General features: G+C 41.2%; 1 protein-coding gene across 3 annotated transcripts in view; it reads left to right on the forward strand.

Moving 5' to 3' along the window:
* Window positions 1–22,843, forward strand: part of EPB41L4A (erythrocyte membrane protein band 4.1 like 4A) — a 273,927-nt gene that overhangs the window by 228,127 nt on the left and 22,957 nt on the right. For all 3 annotated transcript variants that reach the window (XM_024122305.3, XM_028493131.2, XM_024122298.3), the window contains 3 exons: window positions 7,356–7,403; window positions 8,481–8,558; window positions 19,547–19,666. In XM_024122305.3, the coding sequence (XP_023978073.1) occupies window positions 7,356–7,403; window positions 8,481–8,558; window positions 19,547–19,666 (246 nt within the window). The remainder of the gene's footprint in view (window positions 1–7,355; window positions 7,404–8,480; window positions 8,559–19,546; window positions 19,667–22,843) is intronic.

Raw genomic sequence — 22,843 nt, forward strand, 5'->3', positions numbered from 1 at the left:
ACACAAATGTGAGCAGGACTGAAGGAGCAAAAGGCAGAGAGTGGTGCATGTCTGCGACCTGGACACTGTGCGGCCAGGAGTAAGAGGAGAGACGGGGGTGTCACCCAGAGAGTTCAAGGCTGCTTCCGCCTTTCAGCTGGCCCTCGGGTGCCTGTACTTGCTGCTGGCCCTGCTGGGGGCTCCGCCACTGTAGGAGTGACTCTTGCTGCCACTGCTAGAGGTACCATCGCCATAGCTAACACTGTGGAACCTCCAGTTGTAAGGAGTGCAACAGTGGGTGCCACAGGTGCTGCCAGAAGCAAAATCACTTGCCCTTTCCTCCTGCCTTCAAATCTCTCCTGAGTGCCTAAGTGGCAAAGGAATCCAGGGAGATGTGATATTAAGGCCTCCAGTCTTGGCAATACAGGGGAGATTAACGGTGGGTCCAGATGGGACTGAGAACCGATGGAAAAATCCCTGGCCCAGCATTATTATCTCACTTTTACAGATGAGAAAACAGGCTTGGGGAGAAAATGGTAGCTGTTCCTTGTGGGTAACTGTTCCAGTCTAGAAGTGGATCCAAGTCTGTCCATCTGAAAAAGGCAGGGATAATGAGTCATCACTTAAGGCAGGGGAATAGATTTTCTGCCTTCCTTCCCTGCCAACAATTGGTTCATCTTGGACAACACTTAAAACCAGGGCAACATCACTGGGAAACACTTTAAAGTGTATTTGTGTGTATATATGTGTTGAGGGGATGTGGATAGTGGGAACTGCTAAATATATTAAGAATTTGGCACTGTTTGATTGTTAAATAGATAGGTTTTTATAGTTTTTCATCCTAAATTATTAGTGTACTTTTTCAGCATTCCCTGAATAAAATAATTACACACATTGAGCAGATGGTCATTTTTATTTTAATATGCTTGAAAATGAATTTATCAGGTTTTTACATTATTTATCAAAATTTACATGTTTTCCCCTGACCTAATTGCTTGAAATAGTGGGGAGCACACATATTCCCAAATCCAGACTTAATGACTTTTATACTGAGATACGTTTTCTGCTGGCTTCCTGTGAAATACAGAGAAGTAATTGTGGTGCGTGGACAGAGGATCCTTTCACTGGCACCATCCAGAGGGAAGGCTTTTGATTTTATAGAGAGTCTTTTTGTCTGAGCATCAGGGCCTCTGTCTGGTTCTGTGTGGTAGTTGAAAGGTCTCTTATTGGGCATGTGTGTTTTGAGGAGACTAGACATTGCTGCATGTTGGTATAAAGAGCTAGAGCTCATTCTTTGTTTCTTTCCACTCTAAATGCCCTATAATTGCCCTGTCCTTCTCAGTCTTGTTTTATCTTCACACATATTTACCTTGCCCTTGGGCACAAATCCCTGCATAGCTGGATAAACTCTGACATTTAAAATCGAGATTTGTCATCAGCATGGAGAAATCTCAAGGACTTAAATTTAATAATAGAAAATTCTATTTTGCAGTGCATGGCCAGGATAACATGTTTTGCAAAACATATCAAAATTTCCTATTTTGCCAGTTGTTTGTCATTAAATGGATAAATCTATCAAATTCTGGCTGAGTCTAGAACACTGATCCTTAACCTTTTTGGGTGATAAAACTCTCTGAGAATCTGATGAAATGTTGGATTCATTCCAGAGGAGGAAAAAGTACTTAATTAAATACACGTAAAATTTTCATAGACTTTTTCAAGGTTCATGGAGACCCTGAAGCCTGCTTGTTTAAGCAGTCCTGTTCTAGAAGAAGAAGGCTAGCGTACTTCCTGGCCAGTACAAGTTATTTTCACCCCTATCCATTTTCACACTCAGAAATGTTAATTAGTGCCTACTTTATGCCAGGCACTGTGTTAAACAGCACTAGAGAAAGTCCCTGCCCTTTGGGAGCTTACAATTTGGGGAAGAAATACACGAATCACACAAATGCCTATGCAGTTATAACTTTTCTATGTCCTTGAGTGGGGAGTTAATAGGGTGCTTAGAGGGATTTATAAGAACTTGTTATTGTAACCTAACATGTCTCCAGAAAAGTACATATATCACAGGTATAACAGCTTGATAAATTTTAACAAACCAAACACTTGTGTAACCAGCACCAATAGGGGAAGTTTTGCTGAGTCCTTGAGTCAAGGAGGTCAGGGAAGTGTTCCCTGAGGTTGGATTCTTGAGCTGGGTGCTGAGACCAGAGCAGGCAAGGAGAGGAAAGATCATTCCAGGAACGGGGACAGCATATTCAGGGGCCTTGGGATGGAACAAAGTGGGGAGCATTCGTGAAAAGGCTGAAAAGCCAGTGTTGCTCAAGCCCTGAGTGAACAAAAATGTGTTGGAAATGAGCCCAGAGAGAGAGATGAGGCCAGATCTCAAAGGACACCTGGACTTTGTTGAGGATTTTGGTCATTAGACCAGTGGTTTTTCTAAGGGGGTGATACCACAGTTGCATTTGTATTGGGTAAAGATGATCCTTACTGTCCTGTGGAGAAGAGGTGGAAGAAGGTAGTAGGGGAAATAGACCAGGCAGCATATGAGTCCTGGCAAGAGAGAATGGGAGCTTGCGCCAGGGTGGTGATGTGGAGATATAAGGAAGTGAATGGTTTTGAGACCCTGTAGGAGGTAAAAGCAGTGGGACTAGAAGGACCAAAATGAGGGGTGAAGGAGTGACAGATGTCAAAAATGAGTCCGGGCTTGTGCAATTTCATGAATTGAGGTGTGATGCACTGAAATAAGAACCACCTGGACATTACAGGCTCAAAAAGGATAGCTCTGAGTTTGGTTGTTGATAAGTTGAATTTGTGGTACCTTTGAGAAGTCCACGTGTGGGATTTACATGGATTGTTGGATATAAGTCAGGAGCTAGATTAGCCATCTGGACTGAAATATAGATTTCTCGTAGGCGTTAGTTGAAATATAAAATAGAACTGAGGCTGTCTAGATAGACAGTATGGATAGAATGCAAAGACAAAGCCAGGGATAGAGCTGTGAGAAACTTTAGCATTTATTTGCTTTAGTTGAAGAGGATTAATTTGTAAAAGAGTTAGAGAAATTGTGTCCATGTGAAAAATCAAGAGAGTGAAAAATCTGGTTACTAAATAGCTTCCATCTCTCTTCATTCCCAGACTGCTAGAAGCCAGGCTTATATCTCCTAGGCATGAGATTAGAAACTCTCACTGTAGGATATGGACAGATACTAGGGGAAAGGCCTACAGATAGCAGCTTTCAAAGAATCCTCCAATGAAATGGTTGAGACTATTGAGACTACCCACTTTACGTAGCTCCACATTGCAGTGAGGCCATCAGTTAACATGCACTGCACCATCCAGAGGGTTCCAGTCTTTTTAGTGCCTAATGCTTAAATACGAAGAGAGCCATAATCACCTGGCACTTGAGGATAGCATCTCTTTGTAAAGACAGAGAGTGAACCAACAATTAGGAGTGCATGTGTGGGAACTCACAGGAAATAGAGACAATATAAGAAACAAAGAAAAATTTCTAAAAAAGTTTATTATCTTTAGAAAAGTGAAAACTGTGGTATTGAAAGGAAAGAGTACATAAGAGTTTTCAGATTTTAAATTCGTGGGGTAGAATTTTACATAATTAATAGAAGGTTTGGAAGATAAAGTTAAGGAAATCTTTCCCAAAGTAGAACCAAAACAAAACAAAACAAATCCATGGAAATAAAGATTAAAAATGATCAAACCTGGATATCAATCATTTGACTAATAAAATTTCTAAGGGAAAAAAGACAAAAATTGCAGGAGAAGAAACTATTAAAGAAATAGTAAATACAAAAAAAAAAAAAATAGTACAAGAAAATATCCCGGAACGGAATGATTTAACTCTATAGAGAGAAGCCACTGAGTATTTGTCATACTAGATTGAAAAATTAGATCCATACAAAGATCATTAAATTTCAAAACATTATAGATTAAGAAAGAATTTTTAAAACTTGGTGTCGGAGAGGAAAATGGGAGAGAAAAGAAAGTCCATGCACAAATGGTGACAAATCAGAATCGTGGCATTGGGCTGCTTAACAGCAAACGCAGGGAAAGAAGATAATGAGGCATTGCCTTCAAAATGCTGAAGGAAGATTATTTTCAATTTAGGATTCTGTGCCCAGATAAACCATAATTATATGTGTAGAATAAAGACATTGTCAGAAATTTCAGCTCTCAAAACAAAAAAAAATAATGTACCTGCCACGCAGTTTTCTCTGTCAACAACTGGAAGTTCCACCGAAACCAAGACAAGAGGCCATGAGACCTGAAAATATGGGAACCATCAAACAGAAGCAAAAGGAATTCCCTGGTTCATGGTGAAGAGAGTTAATCAAAGTGACATTTGTGCAGCAGTACTAGGCAGCAGGCTGTTCAGATATGAGCAGGAGGGTAGAGGGCTCCAGGGGGGATGTAAATGGAGCTTGCAGATTATCTGAGAATCCGTGCATCTCAGGAGGAGCTTTGCAGTTTTCTCAGAGTTGGGATGAAGAGTCAGTGAGAAGCACAAGGAAAACTAAGTAGCTGATAGGTACGTAGAAAACTAGGCAGTTATCATCGCTAAGAAAAACTTAAACCCATACAAGAATGGAATTGTGTTCCTGAAACACTGTTTAGATCATCTGTGAACAATCCTTATATAATTGTGTTTACATATCAATGTTATGTTATTTGATATAATTATGTTAGGAAAATGGGAGAATGAAAGTCGTGAATGTGGCATTAAAGAGCCATGTCTGCCCTGACTGGAGTGCAAAGGCACGTATGACAAAGGGTAAGGAAATGGAGACCAAAGGGCATAGATACCTCTCTCAAGAAGTGTGGCTTTGAAGGAGAGAGGAGAGACTGGGCAGGAAATCATGGGTGATGTGGAGTCAAAGTAGGTGTGTGTATATCTAAATAGGAGAGACTTGAGAATGTTGAAAAGCTGGTAAAAGAATTTGCTATGAGGACAAGTTGAATATATGTGAGTGATAGGAGGGTAGTTAATGACAGTCACTGAGTAGATAAGAGGTGATGGGACCCACACAGCACAGGTGAAGGGACTGACCTTAATTATAAGGACAGTTCTGTAAATAAGAGAGGGAGATGTTGGTCAGTTTTATTTTTGGTAACAGGAAGAGGAAAGAGTTCCCATCTGATGGCTGGCTACTTTTGACTTTGGAAGGAGAACACAAAGTCATCTGCTGAAGCAGTAGTACTGTGGGTCAGAGGGTTGTGAGGTGAAAAGAGTTTGAAACTGCTTTACAGAAACTGAGAGTACTTAGATCAGAGAAAGGTGGTAGGATTGCTGGGTCATGTTATAGATCTACTTGAGGTTATGCAAATGGATTTGTAGTGTAGCTAATGTGCCCTTTTATGTAACTTCATCCAGCACTGCTTGGCCAGCTTTTGCTGGCTGGCTCAGAGAACCTGGAGAGTTGGATTCACCCATACTTGGGGTTTTGCCAGAAAGACTGAACAAAAAACAGAGTTGGAGGAAGTTTCGAGTACTGGAATACATGTTATTGAGATGATGGAAATCTGAGCTGAGTCAGGGAGGGAATGAAAAAAGGTGAGGAGCTGATGGAAAGTTGCAAGGTCTATAGACAGATGGTACTACTGAGGTCAAAGAAAGATAGAACGGAAGTCATTATTGATTAATAATAGTAATACTAATAATAGCCAGCATTTATTGAGTGCTTACAGTGGGCCGGGTCCTACTCTGTGCATTTTAAATATATTAATTCATTTTATCCTCATAACAACCCTGTGTGGGAAGTACTATTAAAACTGAGGCTCAGTAGAGAAGTAATTTGTTTAAATCACACAACTTAACAATGGATGGGATCGGATTCACATTCAGGACTACAGAGCCCGCATATTTAACCAGAGTGCCCCATCGAAGCTGTTTGAAGGTAAATAGGAAGTGGTATTCAGGAAGGAGAGGAGATTTCAGTCAGAGAGCAGAGTGTTTGCGGGTGGTTACAGTCCAAAATGTGACCATGATGGGGTTGCTGACTTGTAGTGAAGAGGTCTTTAGAGAAGATGACAAGGGACGTGGAGGCCAGGGTGTTGGAAAGGGCATTTGAGTGAGAGCTGATGTCAGATTATGGCAGAACTTGGCTTGGTTGATTGTGCTACTGAATTGGGTTTATTTGCCCAACTTTGCAGCAAGCCAAATGTTGAGATGCCAAGGTTTGCTTCAGAGAAACAGTTTATTCACGAGACAGCCAAGCAAGGTGAAGGGAGAACAAATCTCAAATCTGCCTCCCTGAAGATAGGGCTTAGGGCTATTGATGGGATAAAGAGGCAGGGTGGTCTGAGGCGTGGGGAGAGGTGACTGGAGATAAGAAGAGGGAGGTAATTGGTGGTCTGTGCAAGTGTAGTCGAGCTTCATGGCTCTTCATAGGACACATGTTCAAAAAATGGTGGAGTTAACATGTTCTGAGGGTGGAGGTTTTGGTCCTCTGACATCAAAAGGTCATCCATCGGACACTCATGCAGGCCCAGTTGAATGGTGAGTGGTTTCAGCCAGTCTGAACTGGGCAAGAACTAATTCCAAGTTCCTGAAAAACAACTTAAGCAACCATTACCATTGTGACCCATATGTCAGAGGTGTTATGTATAAGGAAGCTGTGGGCATCTAGTTTAAAATCAATTGAAAGCACGCAAGGCGGGACTTCCCTGGTGGCGCAGTGGCTAAGAATCCGCCTGCCAATGCAGGGGACACGAGTTCAATCCCTGGTCCGGGAAGATCCCACATGCTGCGGAGCAGCTAAGCCTGTGCGCGACAACTACTGAGCCTGCGCTCTAGAGCCCGCGAGCCACAACTACTGAGCCCGTGTGCCACAACTACTGAAACCCGCGTGCCTAGAGCCCGTGCTCCACAACAAGAGAAGCCACTGCACTGCAATGAAGAGTAGCCCCCGCTTGCTGCAACTAGAGAAAGTCTGTGCACAGCAACAAAGATCCAACACAGCCCACTCCCCCCGCCCCCCCCCACACAAAAAATAAGCATGCGAGGCAGGTTAGGTTTGGTGGGCCTAATTAGGTTAGCACTCGGTTTCACCTGCAGACCTAGGAACTACAGATGAACCCCTTCATTGGATGGATGGAACTTACCAGACATGTTGTGCATAGTTATTTATGGTCTGTTTGTAGCCCCTGCTAGATTGCTGGCTTCTTGAGGCCAGTTGGTATTATGTTTCTGGGACCAGTTGTAGGGCTGAGCATATATGTGTGACTGACATGTTTGGTGAATGGATGACTATGTAACTATGTGTACATTAACTGAAGTGAAACTCATTTTGGTATGCTTTCCTTAGCCAATTGATAATTTTCTATTCTCCTTAATGTCTTCGTTTGTTTGTTTTCCATAGGAAAGCCCATAACAGTGGTGAGGACTCAGATCTAAAGCAGAGGAGGAGGTAAAGAAAACAAATTGGAAGGAGGGTCAAGGGAGAGGGAGGGGGCTTAGCAGATTAGCACAGCCCAGACCCGAGGCAGGAGTGGGGAAAATGTTTTGTTTTATTAGTGGCTGCTTTAAGAGTATTGTAATCTTTTTTTAACTTTGAAATAGCAATTTTGGCTTCAACTGGTTCTCAGTCTTCCTTCCTTAACATCCTTAGGAGTTTCTCTTTTTTTCTTTTTTCTGCTCCTTTTGTCTTAGAGGAGCTGTCTCAGTTATCTCTTTTTTTTTCTTTCTTTTTTTTTGGTCGCACCGTGCGGTGGCATGCAGGATCTTAGTTCCCTGACCAGGGATCAAGCCCGTGCCCCCTGCAGTGGAAGCGTGGAGTCTCGACCACTGGACCGCCAGGGAATTCCCTCGGTTATCTCTTGCTACATTAAAACCACCCAAAACTTGGTGGTTGAACATAACAACAATTATATATATCTTGTGTGATTCTGTTGATTGAACAGTTTGTTAACTAGTCTAGCTAGTCCCTGGCAGAATGGCTGGCAGCCTGGGACCTCTCTCTGTCTGTGGTCTCTGCACCTGGCTAACTTAGGTGGCTGGAAGGAAGCAGAAGCTACCAGCCCTGTAAAGAGACTGTCCTAGAACTGGCAGAGTATCCCTTACACCTTCTTCTGTTGGTAAAAATCAGTCACAGGACCAGCACAAATTCAAGGGGAGGGGAAATAAACTCTCCCTTTCTCCATGAAGGTAGGGGTTTGACAGGACTTTGTGTCCATATTTAGTCCACCCCAGGGGCTTTTAGCTTTTCCACGTCAGAGTTCTCTTGGAAGTATTTGTTTCTGTGGTCCCTTCAGGGAGCATGGTGACATTTGCTTTAATCTGCTCTCATTTCTGTAGACATTCAGATGCCTGGCTGAACTGAGAAACTCTGACTGGGAGAGGGCTATGACAGCTACTTATGTTTAGATTAGTAATTTTACTGCAAAATTAATTCTAAAGAACCAACATGAACCTTTCTGAAATTTTTCATTTGTCATAAATGTGGGTTTGTTTATTTTTTTTCCTTTTGCTCTTATTTTGTTTTCAGGTCGCGCTCACGCTGTAACACAAGCAGTGGTAGTGAATCAGAAAATTCTAATAGAGAACACCGGAAAAAGAGAAACAGGTAACATTGGAAGGTCGTGGTTAACGGGAACTCTGAAATCAGAGGCTACCACTGGTCATAGAAGCTGTGTGTCCTATGAATTTCTATGCCTGATTTTTCTCATCTGTGTTTAAGAAGGAATCTGGCATGATTTTAAAGCACTGTTTTAGTAAACCTCATCTCTTTGGACTGAGTTTCTTATCTTTATAATAAGATGATTAAACAATTTGACAGTGAGGTTCCTTCTTGTTAATAAAAAAAAATGATGACCTATATTTAGGTACAACACGTGTGAATTTGTTTAAGGGTGCTAAGAAATTTTACCATTTGTAGAGCGATTTCTCCCTGAAGTGTCTTTTAACATGATATCACTATCCTTTGCCCAGCCAAAAAACGAGACACTCATAGTTGCATAGTTTCAGCCTTATGTATGTGTACATGCAAATACGTGTTTATACTCGTGCCAGGCGCACACAGTTAGATGGGTAAATGCAATTAGTTCATATCTTTAAGACTTATTCTTAAGAGCTTGTTAATAATATGATTTGACATGTAATCAATGTCAGTGATGGCTTAATGCGCTAATCAGTTCTTCCTAGTTCTGAAATACTTATTTGAAAACAAGTAATCATGTAATGAAAGAGCACCAGGTTGGCGAGGCGAGGGATTTGGTTCCTGGTTATGCCAGTTTCCAACCCAGTGGTTCTCAAATGGGGACAGTTTTGTCTTTCCCTGTGTTCCCTGAGGACATTTGGCAATGTTTTGGGATACTTTTGGATGTCACAATTGTGAGGGGGGGGATTGCTGCTGGCTAGATTGCTGGAACAGGATGCTCTATGAAGAGAGCTAAGATTCATAGAGTTATAATGGTCCCCGGAAATCATCAGATGAGGGACCCAAGACAAACATAGGTGGTAGGTGTTGTTTTCAGGGATCTGTCCTACAGATATATTTGCACACATATCCGAAGATAAGCATTTTTTTTTTTACAGCACTGCTTGTAATAGCAAAAACTCAGGAGCAAGCTATATGGCCAGCAGTAGGTAAAGTAAAATAAGATAGATAAACTCAAAGGAATAACCATTAGAAAGAACAAGGAACCTCTGTATGTGTTCTGCTAAACATCCTCCAATGCACAGGACCGCACTCTACAACAAAGAAATATCTGGCCCCAAGGATGTCCCTAGGGCCACTGTTGGGAAATCGGTTCGCACCTGACGTGGAGTCTTGCTTGGTTGCTTTATTTTTCTGGGCCGTCTTTTTCTCCTCTGTAAAAGGAGGCAGTTGGATAAGATAATCTCCAAGGTCCTTCTTTAGTGCTCAGAGCTCCTGTCCTGCGTTGAACTGGCCTCCCTCTCTAACTACAAAGCCTGTGTAATAACAGCCCAGATAGCATTGTAAGAGTGGGCCATTTTCTTAGGAAGCTTTCCATGTGGAGCCTTCTTAGGGGCTGGCATCACACTAGATAGAGGTGAGATCTCAGTGTGTAAGGACACCTTTCTCAAGGAAATGATTTCAGTTTCTTTATCTATAAAAAAGCCAAGTGTGGAGGGTAGCTCTCCCTCAGGTACCCTCTTCCTGCTCTAAAATTCAGTATTTCTGCACAGACAACACAAAACAAAGCAAAACAGACAAACAAAACAGCCTCCCTCCCCCATTTGTACTTGCTGATCAAGCCAGTATCTTAATAAATATTTATAAATAATAAATATCTGTTTTGCTTGGTGTATTCTAAATTGAGCTCACAGGTGCTCTATTCTCAACTTCTCAGAAGGTAGCCTATTTAAAAACAGTGTCTTTTCAGGCCAAAAGTGCTCACGGTGACATTTGCTATTAAAATGAAACACTATTTAAAGGTTGCCAACAAGTTCCTAAATAGCTCATTACTGATCTAGGGGCACTGGCTTCAATATTCCTTCTAGGTGTTTTCTCCCTCTACCCCAATTTCTCCTCCCACCCCAATTTCATGAACAATTTTTTAGACTGGCTTTCTTTGTACTGTATTTTAGAATGATGGTGGTTCTGAATGTTTAAATGCAAATGTACTTTGTAAGGCTATTAATGAGAAATTGCTTTCAAAACACACTGACACAAAGGTTTTCAAACTCATTTCTTTTACCTGCAGAGATATTGCCCTAGAGTTAAACAAGTTGCCTGTGTCTGTAGAAGATGAGGTCTGGACTCTAGCTCTCAGGGGCATAGCAAAAAGTGGGTAGAGGAAGAAACATGTCTTGCAGTTCCAATATCCACTCCTGAAAATCCTGGTGTAGGTACAGTGTGCAGAGAAAGATGGTGCAACACATTACACTGGCCCTGGGTGCCACGTACCCATTACGCAATGCTGCCGCTAACCCCTCTGTCCCATTATTAGCCTTTAAAATTTTGCCAGAACCCAGTCATTCCACCTCGGGATACAAGGGTCTGAGTATTTATACTGTGGCCCTGCTGATGGTCCCATTACAGACACAGTATATCTTGTGTCTGTAATGAAGGGTTTGTCAAATGATGTCTGACTTTCTGCTTTGGGGGAGAGTATGAATCTCTTCAACCTCAGTTGTCCTTCCTTATTTTGGTCGGGAGCGTGACCCAGCCAAGCTCTCACCAGCGTCTTTTGTGCTTTTATTAAAGGACTCTGGTAACCCTAGAATGGGGCAAAGGGAATCTTGAACATGCTGATGTTCTACTTCCTGCCCGCAAGGTCTCTAAATTCAGCCCTGGATGCTTCCTCACTTTGGAAACCAGAGCCTGCACCCGACACACTCCGCTTTCCTGTCTCCCCAGGGGAACTGTGGCCTGAGGCTGAGGGACAAAGACTGTGCACATTTGCTTTTCAAGCACTGTTTTGAAGCCCATGATGTGTCCAGTGGAACTCTGGACAGAGTTCCAGAGAGACTTTCTGGAGACTGTGTGTGGTCTTTGGGATGCTCTTCCCTATGCTACTCTTTCTTGCTGTTTTTTTGTCTTTGTTTTTGTTTGTTTGTTTGTTTAACAGAAGGAAGGTCTCTCCTATTAGGTTTGAGACAATTCTGTGTAAATACTGTTTTTTCCACAGTGTCTACCCATTGGATTTTAAGCTGCCTTGCTGTTCCCATGGATGACAACGTCAATATCTCAGATTTTGTGTTCGGAGAAACACAAGTTAACAAGACAATGTTCACAGATCAACTTTATCCAAAGCAGTAGCTGTGGCTTTTAACAACCATGAAAAAAAAAAAATCATAATCCACATGGACTCTGGAAGGCTAGTATCAGAAACAAGGAGTGTTGTTTAGATTCAGTTTTAGAAAAATATAACTGTAGATAAGCACCCCCTCTGTCAGTTTTGGGTCTAGAGCTAATGAGGCCAGATGGGTGAGGGCTGTGCAGTAACTGCAGGGTTTCATTCCACAGAAGTTTCTGACAACACCAGAGGCTTCGATCCTCCTTTGTTTGGGGAATTGTTTATGTCTTTCTTAATCCCCTTTCACTTCAGTTGTTGTTTCCTTACTGTTTTCATAATCTGCATGGGTACCTACAGTTCTCTAGATTTTAAGATTTGAGAAAATAGATTTTTCCTCCCTTTATATAATACTGGAAGTTGGAGCACAGTTTCTTGTGATAACATCTCAGATGACAGAAAGTCCTTATTTTCCCCTCAGTGTCTCTACTTACACCCTCATCTTCATTTCTCTTCTCTTGCCTCCCTTTTTACTATATCACATTATTTTTCCTCACCCAGTTCCTTTTTTTTTCTTTTCTTAGCTTCTTTCTCACTCTTTCTTTCCTGTCTTCTCTGACTTCTGTGTCTCTTTAGGAGCCAGTGATGTGTCAAAAGACCCCCAAGGGTGTGGGTCAGGGTTTTGGTTCTGCCATGTCCTGCTGTTTGCCCTTGGGCAGCTCATTTAACAAATTTAAACTTAGCTTTCTCATCCCTAAAATGGAGTACATACTACCTGATCTGCTTTCTTCAATGAGTTACTGCAAAGACCAAATGAAATCTGAGAGGTGATAGCACTTTGGCCGAGGGAGCCGGACAGTTTAATATCTAATTTTGGAGTCACTGCCTCTTTCTTTGGCTGTCCCCACCTCTCCTACACCCTCTTTCCAGGCTTTTCCACTTTTCTTTTAACCTTGTCTTCCATTTCCCCATCTTCCCTAACTTTACACATTTGTATTTTCAGACCAGGCATTCTTACCCTCTGATTGATGGGTAAGTTTTAGGGGTCTCATAACCCCAAGAAATTGTATGTAACATTGTGTTTCTAAGTATACAGTTTTCTGGCGATAGTCTGTAGATTTAATCAGATTCTTAAGGGGGTGTCTGACCTCCAAAAAGTTATGAAGTGGTCATTATGATCTAAATAGTGAGAGATAGATTGATATTGGGAAATGGAATTGGTAGGATTCAATTCACTGGTAGGATTGAAAACTAAAAGGCTGCAAATTTCTTTTCAGATTACTTACTTTGTTATACCGATTTGTGAAAAAAATCGGTTGAATTAAATTCATCACATTGGAAACCTACCAAGTACAAAGCAGCGTGAAGTTAATGTGAATATTAGATTGCATTCTGTTTTACTAGTTCGAAGTTTGAATCGTGCACCTAAGATCAGAAGGGTCAGTCAGCTCGTCTTTATGGGTTTGAGCCCCTGGGCCATGCTCAGGACTTGCCCACAGTGTATGTTGAAGGAGGACCTAAGAGGTAGACCTATCAGAGTGAAGCCTTTCATAAACCAGCTTTCCCTGAAAATACCTTGAGCTTAATAAAATATCCTTCACGTTCAAAGAAACCCGGTCTGCAAAATATCCTTTGTGCTGTTGATGAAAATCAGCACTCCTTTGGGCGTTCACTGGGGAGGATCTGTGGATTACTCAGTCATTAGCTTTGATGTGTTGCTAGGCTTTTAGGATTTGAAGTGGGAGATTTGGAGGAGGTGGGCAGTGAGGCAGAGAACTAGTCTGGTGTTTTTTGCATAAGCATAAAAGTGGAAGTAACTCTGGAGCCTGGTGAGGATTAAAAGGGTAAGAGAAATGAGAGAAGTTGGGGGTAAAAGCTGGACTAGAATAAATTGGCAACAGGGGACCATTTGGGCCTTTCCCAAATTTCATTCTGGGATGTTTGCATCATAATCACATGAGTTATGTACATGAGGTGATGTGTGTGCACACGTGTGTGCGTGTGTGGGTGAAATAGAGCTCAGAACAAAGAATGAGGGACCGTGCGTTATGACTTCTGAAGATGCTTTGAAGATCTCTGTGCCTAGGAGCTGGTTCCTTTACCCTCTGAGTTTTAATTTTCACGCATGCAAAGTGGGATAATACCTGCCCCGCCTACCTCACAGGGTTTATAAAGATCTGAGATAATGGATGCACTTTGAAAAGCACAAAGGGCCCTGCATGGGCAGGTACTATTTGATTGATGAGAATGTTCAGCGCTGCTCAGTGTTATCTGAAGTCCTGTTGGATCTGCAAAGTGGGGCCCAGCTCCCTTTAACAATAAAGAAGTCAGTATTTCTAACATGAATTTGTTCTGCCACAAACGTTGTTAGAGTTTCCTCCTGCTTTTTAGACGTCTTTTAGAATCTGTATCTGAATAATGGATTAAGATGGTTTGAAGTATTTAAAATGTGTTCCACAGGTCTTTTACATTATTTTTCTGAAAAAAGAAAGAAACCATCCTCTGTGGCACTGCAGCTAACAGGGACAATACATTTGAGCCGGGGAGATCTAGATCACGGCTTTGGCAGGGTTTTGTTGTTGTTAGAGTGATAACACAAAGCAAAGCATTCCTGTCCCTCTGCCCTAGGGAAAAAATGTGGTTTGGATGATGGCAAACTTAAACCAAGGGACGTTTCTTCCACATGGCCTGAAAATAGGTAACTATTTCCTTGCAAGCATTCCCTCCTGCCTGGTCCCTGTCCCTGATTGAAGTGTCGGGGCTGGCTGCAAACCAGGTAAAAATTGTGGGTAGGGAGAGGACAGTTCGTGCAGAGCCAATGGAAATGATGTTCACCATGGTACAGATGGCACAGGGTTCTGATTTCCACTTTAATAAGTTGTATTAAGATTTAGACATTTGATGTGGATTATTTAGGGATTCCAGCGCATAATCCAAGTTGACAGAGATGACTGTGGAAATGCGGAGCTGCAGCAAATGAGGAATGCCGTCAGATGACTAAAAGCAGAGCAGGTTGAACATCATGAAAACAGAAGGAGAGTTTGGGGAGGGAGATGGCACCAAACGCAGCCCATTTTAGCAGGGAGAGCATAAGGAGTAAGTGGAAGAGATAGAAGCACCTTTCAGAGCAAATAAGAATAATTTATTGATGGTGGGGGAAGGTGGGAAAAGCAAATGAATTTTTTGCTTGCTGGTCTTCAGGGAGTATGTCGACAGATGCCTGGAACCAACATAAATTTCCCAAGGGAAGAAAAACTACTGAAAAAAAAAGAAGACTGGTTTATAGCATGTGATCCAAAAATGAGAGCAGTGGATGAGAAACACAAGTCCACAGTCAGCTGGGAACTGCAGATTTAATATTAGCGATGGAGTGGTTGTATGAAACAGTTGTCTGGGAAGTTGTGCTATTGCTGAAGAGTGGAGAGGTTTTTTTTTTCTTTTACCGTATTTGACTGGCTTATACATAAAGCACGAATAGAGAACCATAATTTTAAAGCTGGAAAGGATCTTTACAGTAATTCAGTAGATGAAGAAACAGACCTACCAAAGAAGGTTAAGCGTTTTGCCCAGGGTCTCTGAGTCAGGTAATGACAGAGCTGGAATGAGGCTGAACTCAGGAGCGATGGGTATTGCTCTTATCACCTGGAAGCGTCATTATACACTTGCTCTGTAAGATTTCTCAAGTTCAGTATTACACATGGTCTTTATCTCAGTGAATGAGAAATGGAAGCGTCATTATACACTTGCTCTGTAAGATTTCTCAAGTTCAGTATTACACATGGTCTTTATCTCATTGAATGAGAGATGAATTAAGAACTGGTATAAAGGAAGGTCCTATTAAGAACAAGACTGCCCGGGTAAAGGTAGAGGATGAAGTAAAACCCGCGGGGATTTGTATAGGAATTCATTTGGTACTGTGAAGAATTTTGCAGAAGAGGCAGAACTATAATTGGGAAGATAGGAAAGAAGAGACTAGGAACAGTCATTATCTTCATTATTGTTATCAAACGATTATATGACGTTTCGTCTTCCAAACCTTTTGCAAACTTTAATTGTCAAATGCAGTTAAAATCTAAATTGCACGGATAGCCTGAAAAATTAGGGTGTTGAAGTTTGGTGAGACATGGAGGAAATGTATCAGAATTCTCTTATTCTGAAACATTATTGGAGAGTGCTGTATTCTAGAGCGACGCTCTCCCTCGTACCTTGATTAAAAAGCAAAAACCTTCTTACGGTAAGGCTTCTTAGCCCAGTTGCTAACTCTCCTTGGTTGTACGTGAGGAAATAGACAAAATGTGATGCATGTAGAGTTATTGCCTTAATGGATACAGGAAAGAAACAGCGTTTTTTGAGGTTCAACTTTAAATATAATATTTGAAAATGAATGCATCCCCAGTGAAAATTTCAACGGACTCCTTTCCCCCCTTAAGACTTTCATGACTGACTGTCATGTAAGACATTTTGACTTTTTAAAAGGTACTGTATTGATATAATGCTTACAGTGTTTTTATTCTTCGTAATGTAAATCCCCACATTAAAATTAAAATGTAGCAGGAAAGGAGCAAAAACCAGCACTTTGTGTGTGCTACACCTAAGGAGAAATGAGACTTATAAGGTAGAATCATGATAGGATATGTCTTTTACATTTAAAGATTTCTTTAGTTACTCATGCGTAAACAAAATAGTTAACTCCTGCCTCATAAGCACTCAGTGTTACAATATTCTTGCCTTTAGGGCTAGGATTTTTTCCTTTCCATGTAGCATCTGTATTTTCTGGAGCAGTTCAGTGATGGAAGAAATGACACTTTCGTTCTTGTAATGAGGTACCATTAACCAGAGGCCTTTTGTAAGGGTGTAATTTCAAACTTCATTACAGACTAAGGCAGCCACACCATCCGTTACTCAGGAGAATGTGCTTCTGTTGTGACTCTCCAATGAGCCTTACATTTTTAATGTACCTTGTTAGACTATTTATGAAAGAGTATCCCCAGTAGAGGGCAACTGTCTTTGGAACATGTGGGTCCCAAGGATATATTAACTGACATGGTTTCATTGCCCTCACTTTCAACTTTTTGATTAGGAAAATAAAAGTTAAAGGTACATGCCATCGTCTGAAATTCTTTCTGATTTAGTTCTTGTTACTAGTAAGGTACAAGAAATATGTGTGCTCTTGTCTCAGGAGTTTTAATTTTTGTTACCAGAGTAAAGCCTCAATATGAAAGTAGCCAGCTAAATTCCACAATAGAAGAATGAGCATATACTTCTTGTGCTTCCTTTGAACTGTCTAAGGAATGTTTCTCTAGGCAAAGTATGTTTGCCTCAGTCCGGTTTCACCCTTGCTGGTAGGCTTGACCTCTCAAAAATATTTAAGGATGCTGATTTACTGATTTTAAAAAAAATTAGTGAAATTTTGTCCTGTCCACGAACTGTGCAGCGATTTAGCTCAGAATGGAAGCTGTAGTCTAAAAGACTCCAGGCTTAGGAGTTGCCAGGACCTGGTGTTATGTCTACCCCGGGCAATGCAAGGTGTGGGTTCCTGTGGGAGGGAAGACAGCTCCTTGCCAGCCTGACGCCTTCCCACTGTCTCTTCCTAACTTTGGATCCCTCAGTCCTGGGAGAGTCCAGGACAGTTCCCCCTCAGCAGGTCTGGTGGGTCGCTCCCTGGCTGTCGCATGATACATGGAATGGCTCGGAGGTGTAGGTTCTGGCTATGAAAATACATATACATACATGTGTGTGTGTCTGCGCACATGGAATTTTCAAATGAGAGTGTTTGCTTCAAAGAGTGATTAATAATTATGACCTTGTCGTATCGTATACCTTCTCCTATTTTTCTTCAGATGTTTCTAATATTCAAATTCATATGTTCAGTTTTCATTTCCTCTGCACATGTCATTAGAAGAGGGAACTATGTTCTTGAATTTGTGAAAAATACCATGACTGTATCCTGTTAATATTCAAATAATAGCCTATTAGGAATGAAAGCTTTAGTGAGGAAATATATACAGTTCAAAGACTTGAAATGTGTTACAGATAATTTTTTACTTAACACAATTCCTCTTTAATCTAGAGAGATTTAAATAGCTTCTTCCTCATAAGCTACTTTTTTTTTTTAAACTGGAATTTGCTTTCCATTGTCTCTGTTTAAGTATAAGTGAGATGAACATATGTCACTCGTCTACTGGTTTGCATTATAAGCAAATCCAGATAGCCACCCCACAGTCTGTACTAAGTGCTGTAACAGGGCAGCGGAAAGACATCTGTTCAGTGAGAGAAATGACTCTGGACTTGTCTATTCTTTTCATTTCTGTTTCGAAGCAGTTATGCTCATGCAGTCACAGTACTGGGATGATTACCGTGCAATTCCATGCTGCTCTCCCACGCCCCGGGAGCAGCACCGTGAAAGAAACACCCTGGAGCAGCTTCCTCAAGAACGTACATAAATTCAAAGTTAAAGATTCAAATAACAGGTGTTTGATTTTTGCAAGAAATACTCATGGCTTCACAGCATCATTGCAGTGCATTCCAGACATTATTTACACATTAATTAAACACTTGCTTTAATTAAGTACTTGGTTCCCTCTCTCCCCTGTAACACCTCACCCTTGTCTTTAGGAAGACTTGATGCATCAAAAGTCCGAAACTTCTGCAGGCTGTGTGGTCCATGGATGGGTTTTGCCAGGTCCATACAGTATTTCACATTCATAATTGGTTGCCATTACTTAAAAAATAGAAGAGTTCATTTTTAAAAAAATCCAGATTTGTGGATTATCTTTTAAAAACTGAGAGGATTAAGTAACGTTGTCCCGTGCTCTTACATGGCAAGTGCCTGTGCCCCCCAGTACCCCCTCCCCCCAGTTTCCCTTTCCCTCATTTTACATTCCCTGCAGGGCCCCTGGCCACGCTGAGTGCTCAGCCCTCATTCCCTCTTAAACATGCAAGCAGCATAACCAGAATGTTCTGTGCCTACTCAGTTGCTGAGGCATTATGCCACCATATTTAACTTTTTTTATTTGTAGCTTCGTGTCTTAAAAAAATGGAAATTGTATCTGGCACTTATTGTGCATGAAAACTTGGACAATTTGTGAATTTTTAAGAGCATGTCAAAGGAAAACTATTCATTGCTGTTTTACTTAGTATATTTGTATAAAATGATTTTGTTTCATGATTTAAGATTGTGTAGCAGACACCACTGTTTCTTTAGTCGAAACCTAAATATGTTTTATTTTTAAATTTATTTATTTATTTTTGGCTGCGTTGGGTCTTCATTGCTGCGCGCGGGCTTTCTCTATTTGTGGCGAGCGGGGGGCTACTCTTCATTGCTGTGCGCGGGCTTCTCATTTCGATGGCTTCTCTTGTTGCGGAGCCCGGGCTCTAGGCGCGTGGGCTTCAGTAGTTGTGGCACGTGGGCTCAGTGGTTGTGGCTCGCGGGCTCTAGAGCGCAGGCTCAGTAGCTGTGGCACACGGGCTTAGTAGCTCCGCAGCATGTGGGATCTTCCCGGCCCAGGGCTCGAACCCGTGTGCCCTGCATTGGCAGGCGGATTCTTAACCACTGTGCCACCAGGGAAGCCCCTAAATATGTTTTAAATGAGTTTTGTTTTTGACACATGTCTTTTTACTAGGAAATTTTAAGCTGGGGATGAAGTCTGAAAATAACCAATATATGTTTACTTATTTATATATAAATATTATATACTTATCTATTTATGGATATATTAATATGTCTAATACATTCCTAGCTTTGAGTGATTTTGGTAATATTGCAAAATAACTTTTAAAAACATATTGAGGATGAACTGATAAAGCACCACATATGTGGATGTTAATTTTAGATGAATGGTCTTTCTTTCAGAATACGGCAGGAGAATGATATGGTTGATTCGGCGCCTCAGTGGGAAGCTGTACTAAGGAGACAAAAGGAAAAAAACCAGGCAGACCCCAACAACAGACGATCCAGACACAGATCTCGCTCGTATGTGCTCTCTCTTTATGCCTTGATTCAAAAACTCTGAGCTTTTGGTAGCATGCAGAGTCTAGGGCATATTGGGCTGTCTCTCTGAGGTCTTCTAAAGTGATTTTGTTCAACCATGATTATACCAGTTTATTTGTCCTATATACCTTCTTATATTTGTTATGCTCATCAACTATATCTGAAGCAGTAGAAGTTGGAGCACAGCCAAAGCAAAATGTCATAAAAAACAAGGCTATCAAAATCATGTTTTGTTTTGTTTTTAAACAAAGGTATATATTCAACTGAATAAGTAGGAATAGTCTCCTTTGTTCTGGAGCCTGGCTGTTGGTGAAATACCTGCTGCTTATCTCAATTTGAGTCTGCAGAATCCTTTTAAGTCTTGTTCCAGATTAAACCAGATGTGAATAACTTCCCATCAAATCACCATTTGTAAGCAGTAGTCAGTGAGTGATTCATTACACCCCAGTGTTGAGATTGGCCTGCTCCTTCTGTTGCTAGGCAGTGCCATGTGTGAGCATAATTGCCCCATGATGAGGTTGCCAGTTCCCCAAATTAATTTTCTTTTGCACTGATAAAGTTTATACTTAAACAAAAATGTTTGCATCATCCAGATTTAGACTCTCCACACCCACCTCTTGTCCCAAAGCATACCTTTTTTTTTTTTTTTTGATGTGCAAGAAGTAGATTTACTAATACAGTATGCACAAGCGGTCAGGCAAGGGGGCTCTGCCCTGAGAACTAAGTGGGAAAGCAGCTTTGGTTAGGGAGATTCATACTCCATATTCAGAGTGTGGGCCACCTTAGAAGGTGAGAGGCCCTGGGAGATACACCTTCCATAGACAGAATGTGGTCCAACTCAAAAGGCGAGAGCGGCCCCAAAGCATGCCTTTTTAAAGTGAGCTGGACCTAACTACCTATCCCTTTATGATCCTGGGTGGTTAGATGTCTGGTGTTGCCTACTTGTGGAAGGAGGGATGGTGTCTCAGCAGGGTGGTGGGAGGATGCCTGGGAGTGGATGGGAGGCAGTCTCTAGAGGTAGGTGGGGAGCTCTGAGGCAGCTCAGTTTAACAGAGGCCAGGAGCGGGCTCCAGAGGGAACACCCCATAACCTTAGGGGACTCTGCTCAGTCTTAGGGGCTTGCTTTCGAATGAGACGTTAACCCATAATGTGTGTGTGTTTTTATCAGTGGCACATCATAACGAATGATGTCTGTTTCTTCTCTAATAGAAAATTTGCAGGTAGTCACTAAGCACTGTACACCCTATAGATTTATTCTTTACTCCATTTGTTTTTGTTCTGGAACCTAACTAAAATGTTCAATTTAAAGCAGAAGTTAATAAAAGTTTCCTTGGTCTTGCATACCACCTCTCCCTAATTCCATTAAAAAAAGAGAGGTTTAGAACAGGAAGAATCAAGCCCTAATTGTGGACAGTTTAACCAAAAGGCACAGAACCCCAAGATAGGATCCCAGCATGGTCCTGGGCATATCTTTTGCAACTATGCTTTTACCCTTCCATGTGGAATCTTTTTCTATGAGGGACTTATTATACACAAGTTTTGGTAACTTGGTATTAAATCTTAAAAACAGCATTCAGTTTTTCTAATTATTTCTAAAGCACTCTAAATTCAACTAAATGCCAATAATAAATTTCATTTATTAAATAAAGGGAAAAGTAAAATGAAATTAGGAAAAATCCTATATATAAACTTTGAAGAAGCCAAAATACATTTCTGGGGACAATAGTAAATAGTGAATAATCATTTATAGATAAAATTGATCAAGAGAATAATCCAAAGTTGTTGAGTATTACAGTTACTAGATTGGACTATGGATTTAATCATTTTTAACAGTGATCTGAGATTCTTTTTTTTAAGAAGATGTTGGGTGTAGGAGTTTATTAATTTATTTTATTTATTTTTGCGTGTTGGGTCTTCGTTTCTGTGCGAGGGCTTTCTCTAGTTGTGGCAAGCGGGGGCCTCTCACTATCGCGGCCTCTCTTGTTGCGGAGCACAGACTGCAGACGCGCAGGCTCAGTAATTGTGGCTCACCGGCTCAGCTGCTCTGCGGCATGTGGGATCCTCCCAGACAAGGGCTCGAACCTGTGTCCCCTGCATTAGCAGGCAGATTCTCAACCACTGCTCCACCAGGGAAGCCCAATCTGAGATTCATTTAACACCCTAAGGAATAAACTTTTTTACAATTGAGGTAATTTGAGGTGAAATTTACATCTAGTGAAATTGCTCTCACCTTATGGGTAGAAGTCTATAAATTTTGACGAGTGTATACATAATGTATCCATCATGCCAATCAAGATACAGAATTTTAAAAGTTCCCTTATATTCCTTCTGTTCAGTCCCCATTTCCCATAGGCAGCCACTGTTCTGATTTATATCACCATAGATTAGTTTTTTTCTCTTACTGAATGTCACATAAATGTAATTATACAATATATGCTCTCTTAAAATGTGGCTTAGTCCATTGTATGATTATACCACAGTTTGTTTAACCATTCTCCTATTGATGGATGTTTGGATTGTTTGCAATTTTTGCTGTTTTGTGAAAAAGCTCAAGGTACTCCACACAAGTGTACCTGTGGAGTATGTTATCTTTTGCCTTGGGGTAAATACCTGAGTGGAATTGCTTGGTTAGAGGATATGTCTAACCACATTTAATTTTATAAGAAGCTACTCAAATGATTTCCAGAGAGGCTGTATCATTTTATACTCCCACTAGCAACGTATGAGATTCAGTTCTGCTCTATTCTTGCCAATATTTGGTTTTGTCTGTCTTGTTAATTTTAGCTCGTCTCGTTGGCTTGAAGTTGTACCCTGCTGATGACTGACAAAGTTAACCACATTTTCCTGTGCTTATTGGTTATCCATATATGTTCATTTGAAAAGTGTTCAAGTTTTGCCCATTTTTAATTGTTTTCTATTATTTATTTGTAGGGCTTTTTATATGTTCTGGATATAAGTTCATTTTCAGTTATGTGTATTGTGAATATACATATCTGTAAAAGAATTCTCAGCTGTGGTTTGCTTTTTCATGTTTTTTTTTTTTTTTTTTTTTTTTCCGGTATGCGGGCCTCTCACTGTTGTGGCCTCTCCCGTTGCGGAGCGCAGGCTCCGGACGCGCAGGCTCAGCGGCCATGGCTCACGGGCCCAGCCGCTCCGCGG

This window comes from Physeter macrocephalus, chromosome 8 (assembly GCF_002837175.3).
Source record: "Physeter macrocephalus isolate SW-GA chromosome 8, ASM283717v5, whole genome shotgun sequence".
In the NCBI taxonomy this organism is placed as follows: domain Eukaryota; kingdom Metazoa; phylum Chordata; class Mammalia; order Artiodactyla; family Physeteridae; genus Physeter; species Physeter macrocephalus.